Source organism: Achroia grisella, unplaced genomic scaffold (assembly GCF_030625045.1).
Source record: "Achroia grisella isolate CSIRO2021 unplaced genomic scaffold, CSIRO_AGI_Agris_v1 utg146, whole genome shotgun sequence".
Classification (NCBI taxonomy): Eukaryota; Metazoa; Arthropoda; class Insecta; order Lepidoptera; family Pyralidae; genus Achroia; species Achroia grisella.
In genome coordinates, this window is record NW_026712636.1 from 1,266,911 (window position 1) to 1,289,896 (window position 22,986).

At 31.8% G+C, this 22,986-nt stretch overlaps 2 protein-coding genes across 2 annotated transcripts in view; both read left to right on the forward strand.

The window, feature by feature from the left end:
• LOC131855576 (G-protein coupled receptor moody-like) overlaps positions 1 to 7,978 on the forward strand; it is a 59,070-nt gene extending 51,092 nt beyond the window's left edge. Inside the window, exons 7-10 of the mRNA XM_059206854.1 lie at positions 970 to 1,199; positions 2,924 to 3,107; positions 5,394 to 5,408; positions 5,991 to 7,978. Of these exons, the coding sequence (XP_059062837.1) occupies positions 970 to 1,199; positions 2,924 to 3,107; positions 5,394 to 5,408; positions 5,991 to 6,399 (838 nt within the window). The 3' untranslated portion in view covers positions 6,400 to 7,978. The remainder of the gene's footprint in view (positions 1 to 969; positions 1,200 to 2,923; positions 3,108 to 5,393; positions 5,409 to 5,990) is intronic.
• Positions 7,979 to 9,162: 1,184 nt separating this feature from the next.
• Positions 9,163 to 21,719, forward strand: LOC131855580 (zinc finger CCCH domain-containing protein 14). Its single transcript, XM_059206859.1, has 12 exons — positions 9,163 to 9,375; positions 11,870 to 11,912; positions 13,038 to 13,205; positions 13,523 to 14,157; positions 14,266 to 14,534; positions 15,253 to 15,402; positions 15,874 to 16,009; positions 16,651 to 16,820; positions 17,516 to 17,653; positions 18,572 to 19,092; positions 19,909 to 20,094; positions 20,547 to 21,719. Exons 1-12 carry the CDS (start codon positions 9,337 to 9,339, stop codon positions 20,753 to 20,755), a joined length of 2,664 nt encoding a protein of 887 aa, XP_059062842.1. The 5' UTR covers positions 9,163 to 9,336; the 3' UTR covers positions 20,756 to 21,719.
• Positions 21,720 to 22,986: the final 1,267 nt, after the last annotated feature.

A 22,986-nucleotide genomic window follows, 5' to 3' on the forward strand; every position in this document is an offset into this window, starting at 1 on the left:
CGTCTGTGTTTACAAAGTTTCGTTCAAATTTTGATCAGTTGTTTAAACACAATTGATTAACAATAATCCGAATATCTTCACAAACTTTCACATTTATAGTAAAATTTATAACAATTTTATTTATAGTAAATATAACATTCTAAAAATAAGTTTGAAACGTAAACACTGACGGATCATGTTATTATCGTAGATTAATATTTGTAATTTATATAGCTTCTATTATTTGAAGGTTGTTGACAGTTGGAATAGTAATTTAACTGTAATTAAATCGGGAGACACTGTCCAAATTCATTCATTTATGCGTGGGTACCTCAGACTCACCTATTTCAACCGCCAATCATCTTGCTATGTAAGTGGTCCGGTTGAAATTACAGGTCCTATATCTTAGTACTCCGGAAAGGCAACGCCTGTTTGGTATCGAACGTACAACTTTGTGACTTTTGTATATATTAATACGATCTGTATTTTACTGCTATTGTAAACGCGGATCTTTGTGAGTGTAGATGTATGATTAGATGGATGGATTTTTGTTACTCTTTCATGCAAAACTACTTATATATCAGAATAATACATAGGCTCCAAACTTCGCGCGGGTGAACGCGTCTCACCGCGGGCACAGCTAGTATAGTAATAATAATAATATCTTTATTTACAAATATCTTAGTACAATGTTTTACCTTTAGTCCCGACTTTCGGAATAGGTAAACCTGTGCATAGAAAGTCAATTCCTTCTAGCCATAGTACAAACATGTGTAATGTCTAAATATTTGTAGATAGATATATACCTATATACATACAGGATATAAGATACACATATATATTATTATGTGTATTGTGTCACTCTGGAAAATATATCTATCAAACAGAAAAAAATTACGATACAGTGATTTTGAAGTTTATTTATCTCAGAATAAAAAATCGGCTCTATATAGATAATACAAAGTCAAAAAATGTTATTCAAATATTCAGCTCAGAGCGAAGAATGCGTGAACATCAAAGATCGCAACATGCAAGCCCTGGCACATTGAACAATAGCACCACAGACAAGCGATCCACAATAAAGGATAACCGGGAGACGAAAGCCAAGCGGAATGAGTGGAGGATCACCAAGATGGTGCTAGCTATATTCTTGTCCTTCTTAGTGTGTTACCTCCCCATCACCATAGCAAAAGTGGCCGATAGTCATGTACAATACCCAAGTAAGTATTACTTTTACATGTACATTTTAATAATAATAATAACCCTGAACAATTGACTCATTGCCATCTAGTTCTAAGCTAAGCAGAGGTCGTGTTATAGGTATTAGATAACTGACTAAATATTTAAGTACATTTTTTTTATAAACAAATGTCATACTGAAATATAGTTAAATACATATTATATACTTAGATAACACACAGAAAATCAATCATCAAACATCAAACCATCGGAAATAAGGAGATGTGCTAAACCGCTAGGCCTAAGTCAATGTTCTTATATACCTAAGAGAGAGTATCGTGAAATGATGACGGGGCGTATTTATTTGTGTTAAAGTTTCTTGTAAAATCAACTATTATGTGAAACTTTAACGGGATAACAATTTCGTAGAATATGTTTTTAAGTGTAGTCATTAGTAGATCAATATATACGCCAGAGAAATGTGACAAAAATTGCCTAATAAAAAAGAGGCAAAAATAAATAATTATTTTTAAATTTAGACATTTCTTCCAACTATCTATAACGCTAGTGTTACCCAATTACAAATGTAGATATCTATTTTATATGTTAGCTTTGCTCATATTGTCTCTATTATTATAACAGTAATAATAACATTATATTAGTAATGATGTTATTATTACTGTTTTTCAAAGTACAAAATATATAAATGTATATATATATATATTATAAATTAGTATTTTATACATAGTTCCTATATCCGATTATGTTTTGCAAAATGAGGCGTACAACATTTAACATGTCAAAATAATTATTTTAATATAAAAATTAATAGAACCACTATACGACGGTAAGTACAAAGGTATTAACAGCCACTTTTGTTAACCTATTTTATCATTGCTTATTAATGATATTTTACGACTTCAGGAAACTACAGTTTGTCGTGGAAAATGTGGAGTATCTAAAAAAAGACTGAAAAATTGTGGCCCTGAAGTGAAGTTTAGCAGTATAACTTCCTAATCTTATAATCTTGATATATTATACTACTCAATTTTCGTACTTATTCGTATACGGCTCAAGTTTCACTATCTACCGTCATTTATTTTTGGGTCGGGCTTATAAATGAAACTTTACAGAATTGGATACATCACGCCTAACCTCAAGTCAAGATAGGAACGTCACTGAAGGAAAGAAAGAAAAAATATTTATTCAGTTGTTTTTATTTACAACATAAACAGAAACAAACAAAACAAAGCATAAAATAAAATGTATATATAATCAAGCCTAATTAAACATAGATAAACGTTAATTATATGTGACCTAAAATATATAGGAATAATTTGTTACTGATTTTTTTTTTTTGCATGTATATTATTATATATATATTTCGTCATTAAATGTGTAATTACCTCAAAATCTTTATTTTTTAAAATAATATGAGTTAATTTGTATGAAAATAGAGTGTAAGGACGTTATGAAGTGTTTTTAGCACGTTAAGGACCGCATTGAAAAATCTTATTTCTCACATAGGGACCGGTATTCTTTTTATTGTTAATTATGTGTATTCTTTTTTTAATATGTTTTTATTGTACCTACAATAATTTATGGTGGACTTTATTTTAATTAAACTGCCCACGGATGATCGATCACCCCGGTCCCAACGTGTTAATTTACTGCGGAGTGACCCACCGGTCACTCCGCAACGACAGTGTGGTAGGGCATGTGGTCTTTAGCGTGTTAAAAATCAGTCGTCTTGCCTATTCCACAGTATTCCATATCGCGGGCTACCTGTTGCTGTACGCGAGCGCATGCGTAAACCCGATCATCTACGTCATAATGAACGCGCAGTACCGCGCCGCGTACGCCGCCGCACTGTGCTGCCCTCTGTCGAGGCTGCCAGGTCTCACCAGCGGTGCGTATCCATCGTCGCCCGTCGCATGCCAACCTAAGAAGTCGGAGAGGACTTCAGCACTCGCCTCCTATATCAGAACGTGAAGGTATCATAACATGATAGTGTTGCTGCGAGGTGGTTGGACTTACTGGTTTGGGTGCTCTAACTATAATACTTACAAATGGATTGAACAGTAATGGCACAGAGGATTATATAGAAAAACTACTTTTATTCGCATTTTATTTATCTATATATCTATATAAATCTCTACCAGAGGACTAAGATATTATGCCACATGTCCTGTAACTTTACTACCCTACAGCCCTTCAACCGAAATAACGAAGTTGACTTTTACAAACTCAAATCAAAGTAAAGACACAGTTTATAAGATATTGTAGAGTATGAAAGTAGGTTGTGAAAAGTATAAATATAATAATGATAAAAATTAAACTAGTGAAAGTATAATTATATATAAAAGTCGCAGAAAACAAAGATGCAGATATTGAAAGATTTGTTGACACATCTATCAAAAACAAATAGTTTGTTTATTGTCTAAGAACGATCGAGTATCATAAGACAATGCATGAAAGTAAATAAAGTAAGGTATACAAGTAATATAACAATAGAGTATGTAAAGATTTCCTTAAGCACCGTTTTCTCTATAGCTCTACCTCGTAAATGCTTCAAGATATACTATTATTTCTCAAACAAAATGTCTGATCTAACCCAGAGGAGTTATTACTTTTTAATTTCTAATTTAGCTATCAATTTCATTAGTTTACATAACAACGCACATGAAAAATATAACCTTCCGGGACGATGGTTAATTAGCTGTGTCTGGTCGATCGTAAGGACGTGACCAATTAAGCTCTATAATTTTACTTTGATGAAACTTTATGGAATCATACCTGTGTCTTGAATGCTAATTATTTTATATCAATAGCGATCAATAATATTAGTAGATGGAAGTAAAATTCACGTACCCTATATAATTAGTACCTACACTTGAAATTATAGTTAGCAACAGCTTTCTTAAATAATAGGTCATCACAGATAAAGGAGGTGGAGGAATTAAACATTAAGAAACTAACGTTTCCTTGCTACCGTTTTGATTCCTAACTCAAAAATAATAATAACTTTATTATGGCGCCTCACTTGGCTATACTTTTAGTGGAAGTCAAATAATATAACTACTTCTTTATATCCTATTCGCAACATAACTTTTACTCATCTTTCTCGAGTACATTATTGTACTCGATAATAATAATAATAAAAAAATATGGGTATTTAATAAAAAATAATTTAAAAATATATATAAAAAACTATATTTTGATGACTATATCATAGCATTAGTTATAGTTCAATATTATACAAATTATACACGCCAATTACCTGTTCATTGCCAATTTAAGTGCATCTTTTTCACAAATCTTATCTAAAAATAACTTTAAAATTGCATGCTCTTAAAGCTTTGTTACCCTTTATCGACGTTTGTAACTGTCGCAGAATTTTAACAGCGTTCTATCTAACGCAATTTATGAAAGTTTCGCTCATTAAATTTGCATATAAGCATGTTGAAAATCCAAGCATGTTTGTTAAGGAAAATCATGGAATGTATATATATATTAAGTATATAAGTTAATAGTCTATTCGTAAGATTTTAAGATGTCCTTTTCTAAGATATATCGTTAGAGATATGTCCAAGAATTCAATCAAATTTCAGAATGCAACCAGCTCCGGTTTCACACGGGTTATTTCAATTAATTTGACACTAAATCTATAATAACACATACACACTTAAGTAAAAATATCAATTTAGTAGTCTTTGAGAATATGGCGAATATATAGACAGAGATGGCATCTTTCATTTATCATCTTTCTTCTATAATATGTAGGTAAATACTTCAAGCTGTCGTTAAAAATCATTAAAAATGCTCCCGTTTATTTATTTTATTTAATATTTTAGTATGGTATACCTACGATATGAATCCGTACATATTTTTATAAATTTCAGTTATATGTCTTTATTGTTTATGACAATATTTATAAATTAGTATATTAGAAACAGTTAGCAAGTTAGACTAAATCAATACTACTAGATATTCTGTGTTAAATCTCTACCCATTAGACTAGATTAACTTTGACACAGTCAAGTCAAACTTGCGCTATCTATTCTAATATTGTTGTAACTTAGTTGAGAATAATGTAGTAAATTACTTAGATAATGAATTCTGGAAATCCAATAAGAATTATAAGTACATGTTTATGGTTTAGCCTTTGTTTCGTTAGGCGTTAAATTCATTTATTCAGTTACATTTATTAATAATATATGTAGAATAAACCAGAGGATTAGGTATACGTCGTACTTCCCGGAAAAAAATGTCACCTACTGAATCGAATTATATTTTTAAACAATCTAGAAATGCATTGAAATATATACACAATATTTCATTCAAATCGGACTAGCCATTTAGAAGTTAGGCGACAAACACACAATAGAATTATATACGTTTACATAGTATAAAATAAAGCTGCCGTTTCCGTCTGTACGCTTAGATATTTTAAACTACACAACAGATTTTAATACAGTTTTGAGAATAGATAGAGTAATAGTCGTTAAAGTAAATCAGAGGAAGGTTTATATCTATAATACTTGCATATTATTGTATAGAAAATGAAGGGTCAACCACACATGTCTGCATACTGTGCAATATACAATTGCCGACACATTCAATTTCACCTCATAATGCATTTCACCTCATTACACCATTATTAGCATTCAACCAAGCGGTGTTATTTAGCAAAAACCCCTTATCAATCAATAAATCACTATCATTGTCACAGAACTGTGTACTTAAACCCCCACAGAAAAGTTCTGTAATACACCTGGTGGGTCGCTAGTATTAAGATAAACGACAATTAACTAGTCCTTCATTGGTTTTAGAGAAATGGAACGAGCGTCACGGGTACAGCTTCAGCAACACACGAACGGCGCTCAGCCAAGTGTCACTGGGAGAGTCGAGAGCCGACCCACGGGGAGCCCCGGGCCCGGGCGGCAGATAGGTCCCAAACCAATAGGCAATGGGTCCAACGCACTGGCTTCTTCTAAATCTGGGCCAGTGAAGAACGGCGGGACTAATTCTCCATCGAAGCCGGCCGCAGGAAAACAAGATCCTAAAACCGGATCGTTACGACCCGTTGGGTCAAAAACCGATTCTCGAAACAACAGCCAATTCTCAGATTCACAGCGAAATGGAACTAAAATTGGGTCAAGGCAGAATGTTGGGGAAAAAAACACGAGATTTCAAATTGTTCATTACGATCAAAATGGCATTACGCGAATTTACACTTAGCGATTTATCGCTCGTTGTTATGACATACATACCAAAGAATTTTAATTTAAGATTTTATTACATTACTCCGTCTAGAGTGAAATATAAGTATTGTTTACTTATTTTTATTTTATATTAAAATTGTATTTGACAAGTAAACTTAAAATAAATAATATCCGTCCTACTAACGAGCGATAAATTACTATGGAATAAAATAAGTTATGTAAATAAATATTATTATTAAGTATCATCCTTATGTGCCTTCTAATAGATACGATAAATATATAATTATGTTTTACAACCATACTAACTGACTCTAACTGTTCGGAGTTGTCTATAAAAGTTTGTTATGTTCTAAGTTGGACAAAATTATATTACAACAAGAAAATATATAGGTACTATTTACAATCTTTTATTACACTTACGGAATTGCTGTACAGAAACTGTTACAAACAAAAATAAATAACAACCCGAATAATATTTTATACAAATTAAAATATTTTAAATTAAATATTTATTTTTAAAATAAAACCATAGTATAATATCATAAATGCAAAAGTGTGCCCATTTGTTGTGTTTGTTATCTTTTCATGGACACACGGCAGAACGAATCTTAATGACATCGGTCGGCAAGATACATTCTATAACAACGACCATACATAGTAGATACATATTTTATCTCAATAAAAGTAGACGAAACCACCAGAACCTGGTAGTGTCTAATGAAGTATAGATATCTGCACGAAATATCGAAAAATAATATTTTGCTATAGTTATTTAGAAAATGGAATAACTTTCTCTAAGGGCATGAACCTTCTTAGAACCCATAAGGATTTTTTTGTGTCTTCGACCTTTCTTGAGAAATTGTTTTAGTTTAATATATTTAGTATTATTACAGAATATATATTTTCACTGTATTCTGAATTGTTATGAGAATTTTTACAACCTGTACCTATACGTCTGCGATATTCAGTCTATAGACTTGCAATTTTTTTGTAAACTGTCTTGTTCTATAAATCATATTTACTGTAATTCGCGTATACAGAATGTTATTTATTTTGTACAAAGCATTCCTTATATTCTAGATTGTAAGTCTGACAGGTGATAAAACATTCCAAATAAATATATGCGTACTTTAGTTGTATTATGACCAAAGACGAGATACCTATATTGTATAATTTAATTCATCGAATACCTAAGTAATTATTAAGTACCCATTGTGAATTAATTTTAAGTCCCATGTTGGGCGCCATTTGCAAAATAAAGCAAAATGGAACTTTAAAAAAAAAATGTTGACAACAAAATACGATTATTGATTGATCAAAGAATGTATTCACAGGTACTTGGTACATAATATTTCCGAATAGGTTGGCCAACTCTGCTAATAAATTTTTAAGATTAACATCATGTAGAATAGAATCTATAAATATAAATTAAAAGTTTTTTACAATAATAAATTTACATATCTGCTCCTAACTTCTTATATTAGATTTAAGTTTCAACTTACAAAGTACGTCAACCAGCAAATATAACATTTGGTGCAACATGAACACGGCAAACCCAAAATTGTGGCCGAAACATTATTAAAAAAAAAATATGGGTTTGCGCTTGGTCTTACCTCATATGATGGTAAATGATGTCAAAATCTCAAAATCAAAAAAGAAGAAACTATTCACCATTGGCTTGAAGAATCCAGGAAAAGAAGAATTAATATGTACCAAGATTATTAGCAGTTGGCAACCCTATTTATCAATTATATTACTCCTACGTTTAAACTCAATTACTGTAAACAATATATAAAAAAATTGAAGTATAATATGTATTACCAAATTGAATATGGTATAAATATTTTTAAATTATTACTTATAAATTGTATTAAAATGCCATAATAATTTTAAGCAATAATGACCAATTATAAAATCGAGATTAAGAAGGTATGTAAATACGGTAAGGTATGTAATTATGTAAGTGCCCCTATTTATTTTTCAGAATGTTGAGAATAAATTGTTTTTAAAATAAATTCAATAATGATAATATTTCATGTTTTTTTTCATAAAACCCCAGTTTATTTTTCAAACTATTCTAAAGTAGTTGGCCGTAGCTGGTATTTAGGTACAGCTTCAATGGATGAAAAAGGCTGCAAGTGCCAAGGGCACTCAGGCAAGCCTGCAGGGTAATTTATGGAGCAGACCAACTTCTGACGGAGACGACTTCAGTCTGAGGGTACAAGGTTTAAACCTCGGCTCGGAACGTTGAGGTCGTCTGTAAATGTAAATAAAATTGGAGTACCTATCTGTTTGTAATATTGATATAACCGTTTTTTGTCTGTCTGTCTATTTGTTCCGGCTAATCTCTAAATTTGGCTGCACCGATTTTGACGGGACTTTTATTGGCAGATAGCTGATGTAATAATGAACAACTTAGGCTACTTTTATTTTAGAAAAATAAAGTTAAATTTCACGCGAACGAAGTCGCGGGTACAACTAGTTATAAATAAATATCAAAAGAAACAATCAACTAAATTAGTTAAACACTGCTAAGGATTTTGAAAAAAAATACTTGTTTATAATATTACAAATTTGATTTGATAGATGATGTCTAAGCACAGTACAAACTTGATTAAAAAAAGTATATTTTAATATTACAGACAACATCGATTCTGAATACTTCGAGTAGTGCTAAAATGACTTACATCCAGAGTCGTACAAGATATTTAATAAAAAAAGGATCTGTCAGTTCCGTTGTCAATGCGTCATTCTTTCAAATTATCAATTTATTATTTATATTACAAGTCGGCGAAGCTTAAATATATTTGTTAATGTATTACTTGCAATTAAATAATAACAATATTTTTAATGTAATTAGTATCCATATGGATTAATAAATATAATTTTATAAATATCTGCAAATCGAGTGATATTTTTTTTTAGAAATAAGTGCTAAACTACAATCATCACCATGGATGATGTCGGTAGCGAAATCGGACAGAAAATGCGGGTAAATGTCCTATACATATTTATTATTTATTTAATATAATAGATTTCTAGTAAACTATAATAATCTAATTAGCGGATTAGTTATAACTTCCACAAAAGTATTCAAGTCAATACATGTATTTTTCAATCAATTTTCTGTGCATTTGCAATAAACTATTTAAGACATACGTACATAAAACATTTATATTTTCTATAATAGTAGGTTACATGAGTATTTTACAATATAAAAACACTATAGAATGGTACATAATCTGCAATATTAATAGAAATATATCATGACGATGAAAAATACCACTCAATAATGTTAAGAGTGCAAATAATTCACTTCTTTAGAGCAGTCTCTTAAAAGATAAAACTAGAACTCTAAAGGTATCAATATACTAATAAATTATCAATATACTAGAAGACATTTTTTAATAACCTGTAAACCAAGCAGGATATATAAATCTTATTAATATTATAAATGCATTTGTTAGTATCGATGCATGTTTGATACTCTTTCATGCAAAAGGTACTGAACTGATTTTGATGGAACTTATTGTAATATAGCTTATCATCATAATACATCATCACATCATAATAACACAGGCTAAAAATATCAAGCGAGTGAAGCTGTGGTCACAGCCAGTATGTCATATTTATATATCCTGCTTGGTTAACATTAGCATGTAAACATTATCGGGTATGGGTAGATATCTGATATCAACCTTTAGGAAAACATTTTAGGGACAGGAATATATTTTTTCTATTATAAACAAAATTTTAGTGTAAATTTTCTTTTTTCTTTATAACACAAATAAGAGTATATTCCTTCTTTATACTAGTAACAGGTTAGCATAGAGAATACTTGTTGCATATGATCTATAGGTATATAGACTTATATATTTTAAAAAAATATTCTGAAGTATTAAGTTTTTACATGATTACTCAAATACATGGTGTGATGGCCATATCTTTTTCATAATTATATATTTTAAATGTGTATAAGGACAATATAAACCACAACATTATTTTGTAAGTTGTAAAGTCCAAAATTCCTATTTGACATTAAATGTAATTACTCTAAAAACCAATTTAGTTATTAATTGTTTTAATAGCAATGCTTATTATTAGACATATTTTACCATTATTTAAATATAAATTTCTTAATTATAGATATAGCAGTTATCATGAATTATTTATAATACTTAATGGGAATAAATATCTGAAACCTAAAATACATAGTATATTATGTTATACATATGAAGAAAATTTGTGTAACACTAGCTATTCGCCCCGGATTTGCACAGGTGTAAATTAATTATAATAATAATAATAATATCTCAGGACAATTCACACAGCGCCATCTAGTCCCAAGCTAAGCAGAGCTTGTGTTATGGGTACTATATAACTGATATATGGATACATTTATACATACATGGATACATTTTTTTTGTAAATAAATACATATTAGAAAACACCCAGACTGATCAAACTATTCTAATTTGTATTTATGAATATGACAAACAATCATACTCATGAATACAACCCAGATATCGAGCCCACAATCATCGGATAGTAAAACAATGTGCTAAGCCACTAGACCACTGAGGCTGTCATAAATTATATGTATAAACCTCTTGAATTTCTCTATTTGTTGCTAAAATTTGGAATAAATTCCATTGCATAGTTTAAAAGATCTAAGCGAATAGACAATGTAAGCAACTTCTTTTTATACTATGTAACTATATTCATTTGGTAGCTGGCATATCATCATAATATTCCCGTCCTACTGATGATCTCATGATCATTATTATGATTGTATGGTAAATAATGTGTAATCTTGTTTGTCCTTTGAATTCAAAACAAATACATGCTACAGACTACAGTAAAATGTAGTCAGAATTACTTAAGGGTACTGATACTGAGTATGTTTTTACAATGGCATCTGTAGTAAAATAGATGACAACCTAAACTTGCTAGTAATTTTAGTTGTTTACTAATTACCTGCTCAATCCATCATGCAATGGAATTCTGCACCGTCTCATATTACTTCATTTATGATTTAAGAAATTAATTTAAAAATCAATAAAGATTACCTTTTTCTATAAAGTAGAAATAATAAAGAAGAATTCCGCTTACTGCGCTCAACAGGATCCATAATTAACCTACTTTAAAATATACCTATAATAAATCTATCTATCTACTGTAAAATTATGGAATGCAAAGCTACAATAAATAAATTAAATAAATAAAAACATTAATAATAATTCTATATTATATGTATGTATTTACAAAAAAAACACATCTATTAATTTATATTAGTTGTCTGATACCCATTACACAAGCTCTGTTTAACCTGAAACTAGATGGTGCCATGTGTATTGTCCTGAGACTTTATTATCATAATTATAATAATTGAATATTTATGTAGTTTAGTAAACAATGTTGATATTGTCTGTAAGTATTAATTTGTTTAAATCTATCTTATTAACTGTTGTGTTATATTTTTTCAGTCCGCAATCAAAGCCAAGTTGACAGAACTAGGTTGCTACGTAGGTAAGTGCAACTACCGTATTCTTGCATTAGGCAACAATGATTTTTAATTATGTAATGTCATCATATATCATTTCTACCATCCATCATCATCATGGTAACATCCAAGCTAATGCAATATTGAAATCAAACTTGTTTTATTGAAATTAAAACTTGAATCAAAATTGGTTTGTTGATGTAAGAATATTATCAACAGACTATTTTTTAAAACTTTTCTGTAGAGTAGAGTTGCAACAAGAATGTATACTATCATTCGTTGTCCTACCTTTATGGGAAAAAAAAATAAAGTAGACTTTAATAACCTCTGCTTGTTAGCCATTGCAGTTATATCAAAAATACTATTTTTGTCAATTCTATTCATTTCTCAAGAACTTTTTATAATTAATAGTGTTTATCAAAATATTTGTCTTTACTTGCAAAGCCTTTTTTTTATGGAAGAAGACATTCAGTGTATCAGCACCAATTCTCAAATCTTTATTTGTGTAATCAATTATAATCACGAATTGAAATAATTCTAAGCATATCAAATTGAATGCTAATTGAACCACGGGAATTGCGAAAACTTTAAAATCGTTACTATCTGCTGTTTAAGAAATTACATCACATAACCTTGATCAAAACTTATTACAGTTCCAATTTTTTTTTCCTTTTACAATTTTGTAAACACTCCAGTGGCCTTAGTTTCCACCATTATATTCACTTCACAGTGTTAAAGAAGTCGGAGAACCCTGCGTCTTATTATCGTTATTGAAATAGAAATTTATATCTATATAACTTATTTTCAATTCTTATTATTTAATTTTTTTTCTTATTGTATTTTTTCTGGGGAGACTGAGATTTTTATTAATAAGGACAAAAAAAAGTATTGTCGCACTGCTAAGTACCTTTACTTAGCAGTGCCACAATACTATTTTTTCATTCCAAAGTTTTATAGAAAAATATTATTAATTTTTAAGGGGGTGTGTGTAGTATAAACAAGCCTTTAGGGTTTAGGTCTATGACGTACCTCATCGAGAATAGAGGAGCTTGAAATGATTCAGTCAAGAGACAGAATAGAAGTGTGTATTTATTAAAATGTTTTTTCATATTCTTACATAATGTTAAAAAATTGTAATAAATTGTTTTTAGATGATGAACTCCCTGACTATGTCATGGTAATGGTCGCTAATAAGCGCACTAGGGCACAAATGGAGGATGACCTCCAGCTATTCCTCGGTGACAATACAGAGCTGTTTGTGAACTGGCTCCATCAGGTGCTGAAGAAACTACAGGAAGTCACCGTCACTGCACCTTTGAGTATGTATTGTAACTTACAAATTAAAATATATTTGGTAATGTCCAAGTGTTGTCAAACCGTTGCATAAAAGAATATGTGGATTATTTTTAATACTACCATTTAATATTTATACTATATTCCAGGCAAATAAATACATTAAATTTCATCTCACTTATCTATGCTTATATGAGATACCCATTAGCCTATTATTCGTGAGAATAATAGGCTAATAGGTAGCAATGTGAGTTGGTCAAGTGGTTTGAAGATTTTTAGGCCCTACCTATTTAATGTCCGATTGAAGTATCAATAAATTATATACGTCATAAATGTATTCCAGAATCAATGGAAAAAGAAAAATCATTAACTAAGGAACATAAATCAAAAGATAAAAAAGAAAAAGGAAAGAAAAACGATAGTTTGAAGAAAGCCAAAAAGAAGGAGAAAGAAAAAGCACATCGAAAAAAAGAGGAAAAGAAAAATAAGAAAAAGAGTAAACATCATGAGATGATTAGGCCAAATATACCACCTTTGTTGATGAACATGGAAAAAGAGTCTGAACCCTCCATAACAGATGTATTTGCTGGTCAAATTTTAAAAAATCATGGTATCAATTTAGATACTCAAAAAGAGGAACTGAAACATGTAGATAAGAAGCCTAATATACAAGAGCTGAAGCGCCCTATATTACCTATAATTGATCCTGCATCAATTTCATCACAGGTTGACCCAGATTCACCTGTACCGGTTACTGTACATGAAGGTCAGGAACTACCTAACACAACCAGCGTGTCTATAGTGGAAACACCAAGAGACGAGCAAATAAATGAAATAAACGAAATTGAAGCTAAAATTCAGGGTTTAAAGCAAAAATTAGCAGAGCAACTAGATTCTATGTCTGACGATGAGGATTTTTTAAATATAAGAACTGAAGCTGAAGAGTTGATGAATGATTTTGCTGAAGATGTTTTTCAAGTAAGTAGCAAAAGCTCATTGTGAATTCAATGAGAAGTTTATAAAATTGTTTTCTTAGATATATATGTTGCCTTGGGAGTTGTTAAATTGTATTTGTTGTTGTTTTAGGAAATATCACAGCAAACTCCAGTTGATACACCTTCATTGAACACCAGTAAAGCTGTTTCCCCACCTCCCCCTATTCCAAAACCTCCAGAGACTACCATAAATCCTCCCAAAGAATCTCCTATTGAAATTCTACCACAAATTGAACTGAAGCTACCGAAGAGGCCTGTTAGAGAAAGACTGGGAGCTCGTGAGGAACCTAAAACAGTAACAGAAGTAAAAGAAAAAGTAAAGGAAAAGGGTATACAAAAACGGACAGACAGTCCTGAAAGGTTATTAAAGCTGTATAAGGTAGTAAGAAAAGAGCGTTACTATATTTAGTATATTTATATATTTTCAATATAGTTTAGAACATTTACTGAATATACCAAAGTAGTCAAGAAGTTTGATGAACTTCTTTGATTAGGAGTTTTAATCAATTTTTCATATTCCTAACTTCTATATGCTTGCCTTCTTTATGCTCTATTATTATATACTTTCGTGTATTATTATATTGCGTCCATATTCACTTAAGCATTATTACTAATTAGCTGACTCGGTAAACGTTATCCTATCTTAGTCAATGCTCCTACTGTGAAACGCGTCGTCGTTAAATTTTCTGAGGTTTTCCAATTTGCTATGTAGTTTTCTTAATTATTTGCCTTTAGAACCTTCGTATTAGAAAATAATAAAAAATAAGATAAATTACAAGTTATATCTATTCTACATAGAAGATATAGTATCACATTAAAATAATTGTACTAACACATATGGTTTTATTGTCTGTGTATCTAAATTCAATACTAAGTACGGGTCCGCAATGAACATGAAGCCAGGCCTGTTGGTCCGTCGTGGTAAATTTCCCAGAATAATTACTATGAATCGGGTATAATACCAATAATACGTGAGTCTAACTACAATAATATTGATATGGAACCACTAATGCTTATTACTAACAATTTATTATTACTAACAATACTTCAAATTGTGGTAACATGTGCAATTTTGCAGGTTTACTCCAGAAAGAGAACCAGAAGTCCGTCCTCAAATTAAATCGGCCAAAAGTCGATTAGGTGAACTGCCTGAACCACAGAAGAGAAGCTCTGTTTCTGAAAATACTTCTGATAAAACAGAATTAAGCTCGAAGAGGTTGACTTCAAAGTGAGCATACTTTATTATTTATAATTACTGACGGCCTTGAGGTCTAAAAATAAATATGCTAATAATAATAATAAATATGGTAAATTGCTAGACCACCGAGGCCGTAAGTAATACAAGTTCGATTCCTCGCATGGTGCAAACATTTGTGTTCATGAGTATGACTGTTCGTATCAGTCGGGGTGTTTTCTGTGTAGTTACAAAAAATAATATTTTAGTATGTTTATCACTTGTTTAGTATCCATAACAAGTACATTCTATTATTAATAATACAGTATTTTAATTATTGATTATTTATATCTTCCAAATTTCGACATCTATGTACAGTACTTCTGAAATCACAACTACTTAATCAAGTTTTTAGCTTTTAACCATTCCATTATCATGAAATTAAAAATAACTTACCATCAGGTGTGTTGCAAGCTCGTTTGTCCCCTATGATATAAAAAACTTAAGATGAAATAATGTATACAGGGTGTCGGTGTTAGAAAGCAGGCCGCGTGCGAGTTGCGCGAGTGTAGTGCGTGTGCGTCCTCGACCACGTGGCACCGCGCCTGCACCCGCGCTTCTGCTTCGCGCCGTAGCAGATGCCCACAAAAGCCTACTCAATGTGAGTATAGTTGATAAAATTTACACAAAACACGCACATTAGAAAATTACAAACTAAATATATATATAACAAACTATTAGATATGTTATATGGTATTTTTGTATCTCTGCACGACCTGTGCTTGACTAGTAGAAAATACCGTAAGACGTTAAGTCAAGTCAAGGTAAAAATAAGCCATATGTACTTTTACCTTGATATTTTATGCATTAAAGTTATTTAAATAAATATAGGTACAAAATATTATTTAATGCAATTTGTTGAACATTATGTAAAACTACTTTTATTCTATAAAATTACGCGGTATAAAGCCATGCGACTCCAGATACAATGAGTTAGCAATAAAAATGGTGACAAATGCAAGCTATGAAAATGCTATATGCGACTGTAAAGAAGTTGATATAGAGTAGTTTTTCGGTTGCTACAATGCCCAATAAGTATTCTTACCTAATAACTTATCATATGGTAAGAACACTTCAAGCGGGACCTGTTACCCAATGTCGATATGAACTAGCCGTGTCGCATTATTGACTAGATTAATGTTCTACCTAACTAATGCTACAACATTTATATACCTATAGATATTCCATCCCATTATATCAAAAATGTGTAATCATCACAAAATTGGTTATGAAACTCAACAGATACCCCCTAAAGTGGACCCGGAAGCGAAAAAAGTGAAACGAGCGCTAGTGCGGCCCATGCGTCGATGCGTAGACGCGCAGAAAATTGTTATTCAGGTGCCTGGAGGCAACTCTCAAACGGACACGAATGATAATATTAGTTTTGGTGATATGGACAGCGAAGATGACAAGTAAGTGAACCACTACACTGTTTAATGCGTTTATATATCAAGCAGTTTCTGAAGTACTTAATGAATTTATATTATTTTGTTTATTTCCGCTACAATTGGCTTATGTGAGATCACAAATATTCAGTGCAGAAACTTAACTACTGTTACGAACCCCTCTAATGGCGACCAAACCGCGACTCTCAACTCGACGCCGAACAGTCAACACTAGGCTTCCAAGCTATATCCGAACTCTATTCTATGCCTGATGATGCCTCGTTCAGAGACGGAACATGGGTGTAGATTCAATAACGGAATTTGATCACCATTAGAGAAACTCGTAACGGTAGTCGAGTTTCCGCACAGAATATTTGTTATCTCACACATTCCAATTATAACGGAATTAAACTAATAATATAATTTCATTAAGTAGTGAAATGGACTTTACACAATAACACCTAATTCGATTAAATATAGTTTCTAAAGTATTTATTGAGAGTGAAATTACAGGGCCCTCCCCTTATTATGTCGCATAATATAGATAGAAGTATAAAATCTTTCACGCAAAAACCACTAAACAAATTCAAATAAATGTAAGGCTGCCCGATAGAACCAATTGGACGAATTATACAAAATTAATCTTATTTTGATTTATTAAAGCAAATTATTAAACCTCCTTTGTGGTATGTATTTCAAGGTATAATATTTTAAAATTTCAGAACAACGAGTGACGGAGATAAAGATGAGTATGTACCACCAACAATAACAAAGAAAATCATCAACAATGATTACGTGCCATCATCAATGGAGGGGAGACTGGACAAAAGGCCAGACGAGGGCATTGTTATAGACAGCTTGTAAGTATTTTTTTATTTATTACATCATAAAACTAGATCTATAATAGTATGGTTTGATATTACATTAATACGATAAACTGTACCAGATTTAGAGCACGAATTCCTTAATTGTGACACAAAATCAATTTTTATATTAATAAAAAAACAATCCATTTGTTTGCATTTCTAATTACCAAAATATGGTCGCAAATCCATACGTACATTAAAAAAAAGTAGAAATTTGTCTCTCAATATATCTTTGTCATCATCTAGACAGAAGTAGATAGAACACAGCACAATATTGAGATAGAAAGCTACCGGGGGGGAGGGGGGGGAGGTATTGTTAACAATGGGAACCAGTAACCCCACAATAGATCTGACATAACATTGTTTTATGTCAGGTTATACAGTCGCCTCTGGAAACCATCCTGGTCTATTGACAATGATGTGTTGACTGATCAAACACCATCCTCCACTGGTGCTCTGCTAACGTACCGTTACCGTACCGTTAGCGCATACACATGCAACATACCATATTTATCCATCAACAAAAATACGTACACAATCAGCCGAAATTCATTAATATACATTCTAGAATATTCATGAAGTTGAAGCTCCTTTACCAAGAAACGAAGCAATCTTGATTTTAAGCTATTCATACTAAATTCACCGTTCACCCGACAATATTTTTGTATGAAAATTTCAAAAATATTTTGAAGCTTCTTTTGGCCGGTTCATTATTATAAATACTATCGTTGGCTTAGCTTGGGTCTTACTACTCACCATGTGTAATAGGCTCCTGTGTAGCATGGTAGTGTGATATCTATATAACTTTAATGCACAAACATACGAAAATATGCATGTGGAGGTAAAAAATTATCAAATAAGACAATGTAGTCTGTTTTCATAGAATTATCATATTTTCTTTTAATATTTCAGTAACATTCATAACCCAACAGTTGGGAAAGACAAAAACACACAATTCATAGTCACAATGGACGGCTACCATCCAAATGCTTTTCTCGCCAAGAAATTAATGACAGAAGGCCTGCTAAATGATGAAGATGATGCAAACAAGACCAAAGAAACTCCAACTGCGCTAGAAAGTCCAATAGAAGAGAAACCTAAAGAATCTGATACAACGGAAGATAGAACGGAACAGAAATCTTCGCCGAAAAATAACTTAAGTGAGACTGTAAATGAAAGTGAATCACCTATTAAAATTAAGATAGAAGATGAAAAACCCACTGAAAAGCGTAAAAGCAGTGACACGCTCGCGCCTGTCAAACAAGACACACCTCCAATTAAGAAAAGAAAAGGATCTCCAATTGTGTTCGATGTCATAAAGAAAGAGAAGGAAGTGGAACGAGTGAGGGAGAGAACAGAAAGTGCTAGTAGTGATAACCATGTAACAGTAACAACAACTGTTAATGCGCATAAATATGATGCACTACCACCTTGTAAGTATGATTACACAATATATATATCTTATATATAAAATTCTCGTGTTTGTTACCATAAATCCCTCCGAAGTGACTCGAATTTGTGTAATTTTATATGCATATACAGAGAGTCTGAGAATTGGATACTACCTATTTTTCACATACTTAAGTAATAAGGGTTGTCCACACCTAACAATTTGTTTTTTATTTTGTTGGACAAAAATCTTTAAAAAATACATACAACCCTAAATATGCACCGTTCTTTTACCAACCCCTATTTTTTAGTAGAGATTTTAATTTATACGGCAAAACAACGTTTCCGGAGTCAGCTATGTATCTGCCTGCCTATATGTCTTCTGCTGAAACGAAATTGTCATCTTTGTAACTAACGTAATAAATAAATGTAATGTTTAGTTGATCATTTAAATGAATGTCCATTAATTTAAATGTTTCTAATAATTCTAAATTTTTATACCTCTTTATTATAATCTTATAATAGGTTTATTCTAGACTATATGTACCACCAATGTATCATAAATAAATAAATTAACTAAAAATATAACTTTCTATATTTAAAGCTATGTTGTGGCCAAAGAAAGTAACCATTATCTTAAGACAACTACTGAGGTGTAGCGATTTAGCACACCGACTTACATCCTATGGTTGGTTTGATTTTGACTATGCTGGTATTAGTCTAGGTGTTATCTATGTATATTATGTATGTATTTACATAAAAAAAAGGAAGTGTTATCTCTAGCTTTTAAATACCCATAATGCAAGCTATGCTTAGCTAATGCTATGTGACTTATTCAAGATTATTATATTATTTTGCAGTATCCCAACCAGAGCGCAAACCAGTCTGGTGCCGTGCGTTCCCACTATGTCGTTACGGAGCCGCGTGTGTTTTCCAACATCCGCGCTGTAAATTCGCAGCTGCTTGCACACGACGCGGTTGTCTGTACTCGCACGCGCTGAATGCACCGCTGCAGCCGCTACACGCGCCAGTGTCGCCCGTCCTCGGTCAGTATCTTTTATAAGAACGTATATGAAATTGTGCACCTGCCTATGCTAAGGATATGCGCTGGCGGGGCACGAGTGGAGGATTAGGAGGGATGATTTGACTTCATAAGTCAAATCTGATTGCACATCATGGGAATTCAACAGCAATTAACCATAATAAATCTGCTGTATCTCATTAATAATAATTCCCCCAGACCAACTTATTCATAAACGTTTAAACATCCAACAATCAATTTAAATTATCTCAGTGTTTCGATAATTAAGGAGAACTTAATGAGTACTGGTCAGATCTTGATAAAATTAGTGTAGAGTCAACAAGAAACACCAGTTGTCAAATAGTTACCGCTAGACCACCGAGAGGCGATATCATGCCTTCATGCCCTGTAATTTTACTGCCCACAGAAGTATCTAGAATTATATTTTTCACTGAACTAATTTAAATTTATTTGCAGCATCGCATGTTGTTCCCGCTGCGAACTTCAAGACCATATCACCAGGGGTCGTGCCCAGCTTCTGCAAATACCACCCGAACTGTACGAACCCAGCCTGCCATTTCTACCATCCTAAGCCCTGCCGCTATGGCAAAGGTTGTAACAATAAATCAGAATGTAATTTCTATCACAGCGATTTACCCGCTGGCAAATGGCGGTATCCTGCCTAATACTATTATTACTATATTAGAAATGAATATGAATTATATGCGATTGTATAAAGGTTGATTATGTTAAGTTTTTAAAATAGATGTGTATCGTAAATTATTTGTGATTTTAATTATAGCTACAATTAATAACGTTAGTTTAGTTATCTACTAAATATAAATGCGAAGTTGTGAATCTTAATGAAATTTTAATGTTAAGATTGTACCACGACGACGTACATCTTTTATCTCTAAGAAAACGAATTAAGTCATGGGAAACAACTAGTATAAATTTATAGTTGAATTAGATTAAAGTAGTTTAATTAGCAAATATAATAACACTAATTGGCGATGCCTGCGTTTAGAACATTTAAATACTTTTTTTTTTTATTGGTGAGTTTGGTCTATTGACAGTTTTTTTTATGGATGATAATGGAATGCTGCACCCGCCTGCGCTAACGGTTTACGCTGGCGGGGCATCAGTGGAGGATGATAAGATGAACATGAGGTCAGGTCGGTTAGCACATCGTGACAAATTAACCAAGAATTTATCACGATGGTTTCCAGGGGGAACCGCGTGGAGGGCAACTTGACATGGTACAATGCTAGTATTGGGGTTATGAGTCCACATTACTAACAATCCCCTTCTCCCCCGGCTATTGTCAGTTGCTTGGACCTGTAGCACTGCGACCTATATAGATCTATTGTGATCGGGACAAGAATTGAAGGATATTCATAGGAGCGAAAACATTTATATGCAAAGTTTCATTTAAATCCATACTTGGGATCGTAAATAGCCATTAGGCATAGTTTAAAAGTAAAATTAATAATTTTAAATATGGAACGTCGAAAGAGTTGTGATACTGTTTTGTTTCTGTAGTAAAAGTTAAGTGTTGTGTTATATGCGATTTAAATTAATTGTACTGCATAATCTATTAATTATATGCACATTTTTGTACATGTTATGGCGTCACAATTAAATGCATAAAGTGCGCAATACAATTAAATAATATTTTTTATATTCCCCCAACTATCAGTGTACCTTTAATTACAGTAGTCGCATCCAGTATAAAGAAACAAATGCTGTGTAAATTCAATTTAATTTGGTAATCAAATATGACAATCATGGGCTATTTAATCATTTTGAATAAATAAACATCTTTACAAACTACCAAACTAAGCCGAGGTCAGCGCTTCTTTTTATAGAAATTATATTGACCAAGTCAATTCACACAGTGCCATATAGTTCTAAGCAGAGCTGATACTGATTTAATTTGCACAATACGAGGAATTGAACCCGCGGCCATCGAAAGTAAAGCTGTGTGCTAAACAGCTAGATCAATCAGACAGAACTCAATCTATTCCGTCACACAATAAATTCTATTACTGCGGTCATAACTCAAATGGAAATCTAAACAAGAAAAAAGTTTTTCAGGATTATTGACACAACATGTAGTACCAAGTCAAACAGAGGTTGTGTTATTGGTACTAGACAACTAATATAAATACATAGAAAACACCCAGACGTGAATACAAATTTTCGTACCGTACGAAGAATCGAACCCGCGACCATCAGAAGACGGTATGCTAAACCGCTATACTACGGATACCATCAAATAAAATACGTTAGTTGAATTATATGACGGTGCCAATATTTAGAAAGCGTGCTATTAAAAATGCTCTTTACAATAGGCCCCCTAAATATTATATCCTAAATTCATTACAAACCCAAAAGGATATGTTTTACCTTTTTTATACTAGAGAACGTATACCGATAACACAATCGCTATATTTATATGAGACGCTATAAAACAAAACTTCAAAAAAATGATCTGTTTATCAACCTATAAGTGTTCGATATGATTTTTTGTGCAATGATATCATGAATTGTTATTTGAATAATTACAAGGGCAAGAGTCAGGACTAATTAGCTTAATTTATATGATTCACTATTCATTTTAATAACAATGAACTGTACTTACATAGAAATATCTAAAAAATCCATGTATTTTTTTAATTTCCATTTGACTTCATTATATTATGAAACTTATACATATTTTGTCGCTGAACAGTGCTTATAAAAATATATCTATTTAGATGTTTTAATTTAATAAAATCATTGACACATACATTTGTATTCATAAGTATGAATACAAGTGTGTGCACAATGCAAGTATTTGTATTCATGAGTGTTGTGTTTGTATAGGTCTGGTTGTATTGTATATAGTTATATTAATTGCAACACGGAGCATATG

Excerpts from the sequence above, each read along its gene's own strand:
- LOC131855580 (XM_059206859.1), top strand. The coding sequence starts at position 9,337 with ATGGATGATGTCGGTAGCGAAATCGGACAGAAAATGCGG. Across the intron at positions 11,913-13,037 it reads AGAACTAGGTTGCTACGTAG|ATGATGAACTCCCTGACTAT; the intron begins GTAAGTGCAACT and ends AATTGTTTTTAG. Across the intron at positions 16,821-17,515 it reads ATGGACAGCGAAGATGACAA|AACAACGAGTGACGGAGATA; the intron begins GTAAGTGAACCA and ends TTAAAATTTCAG.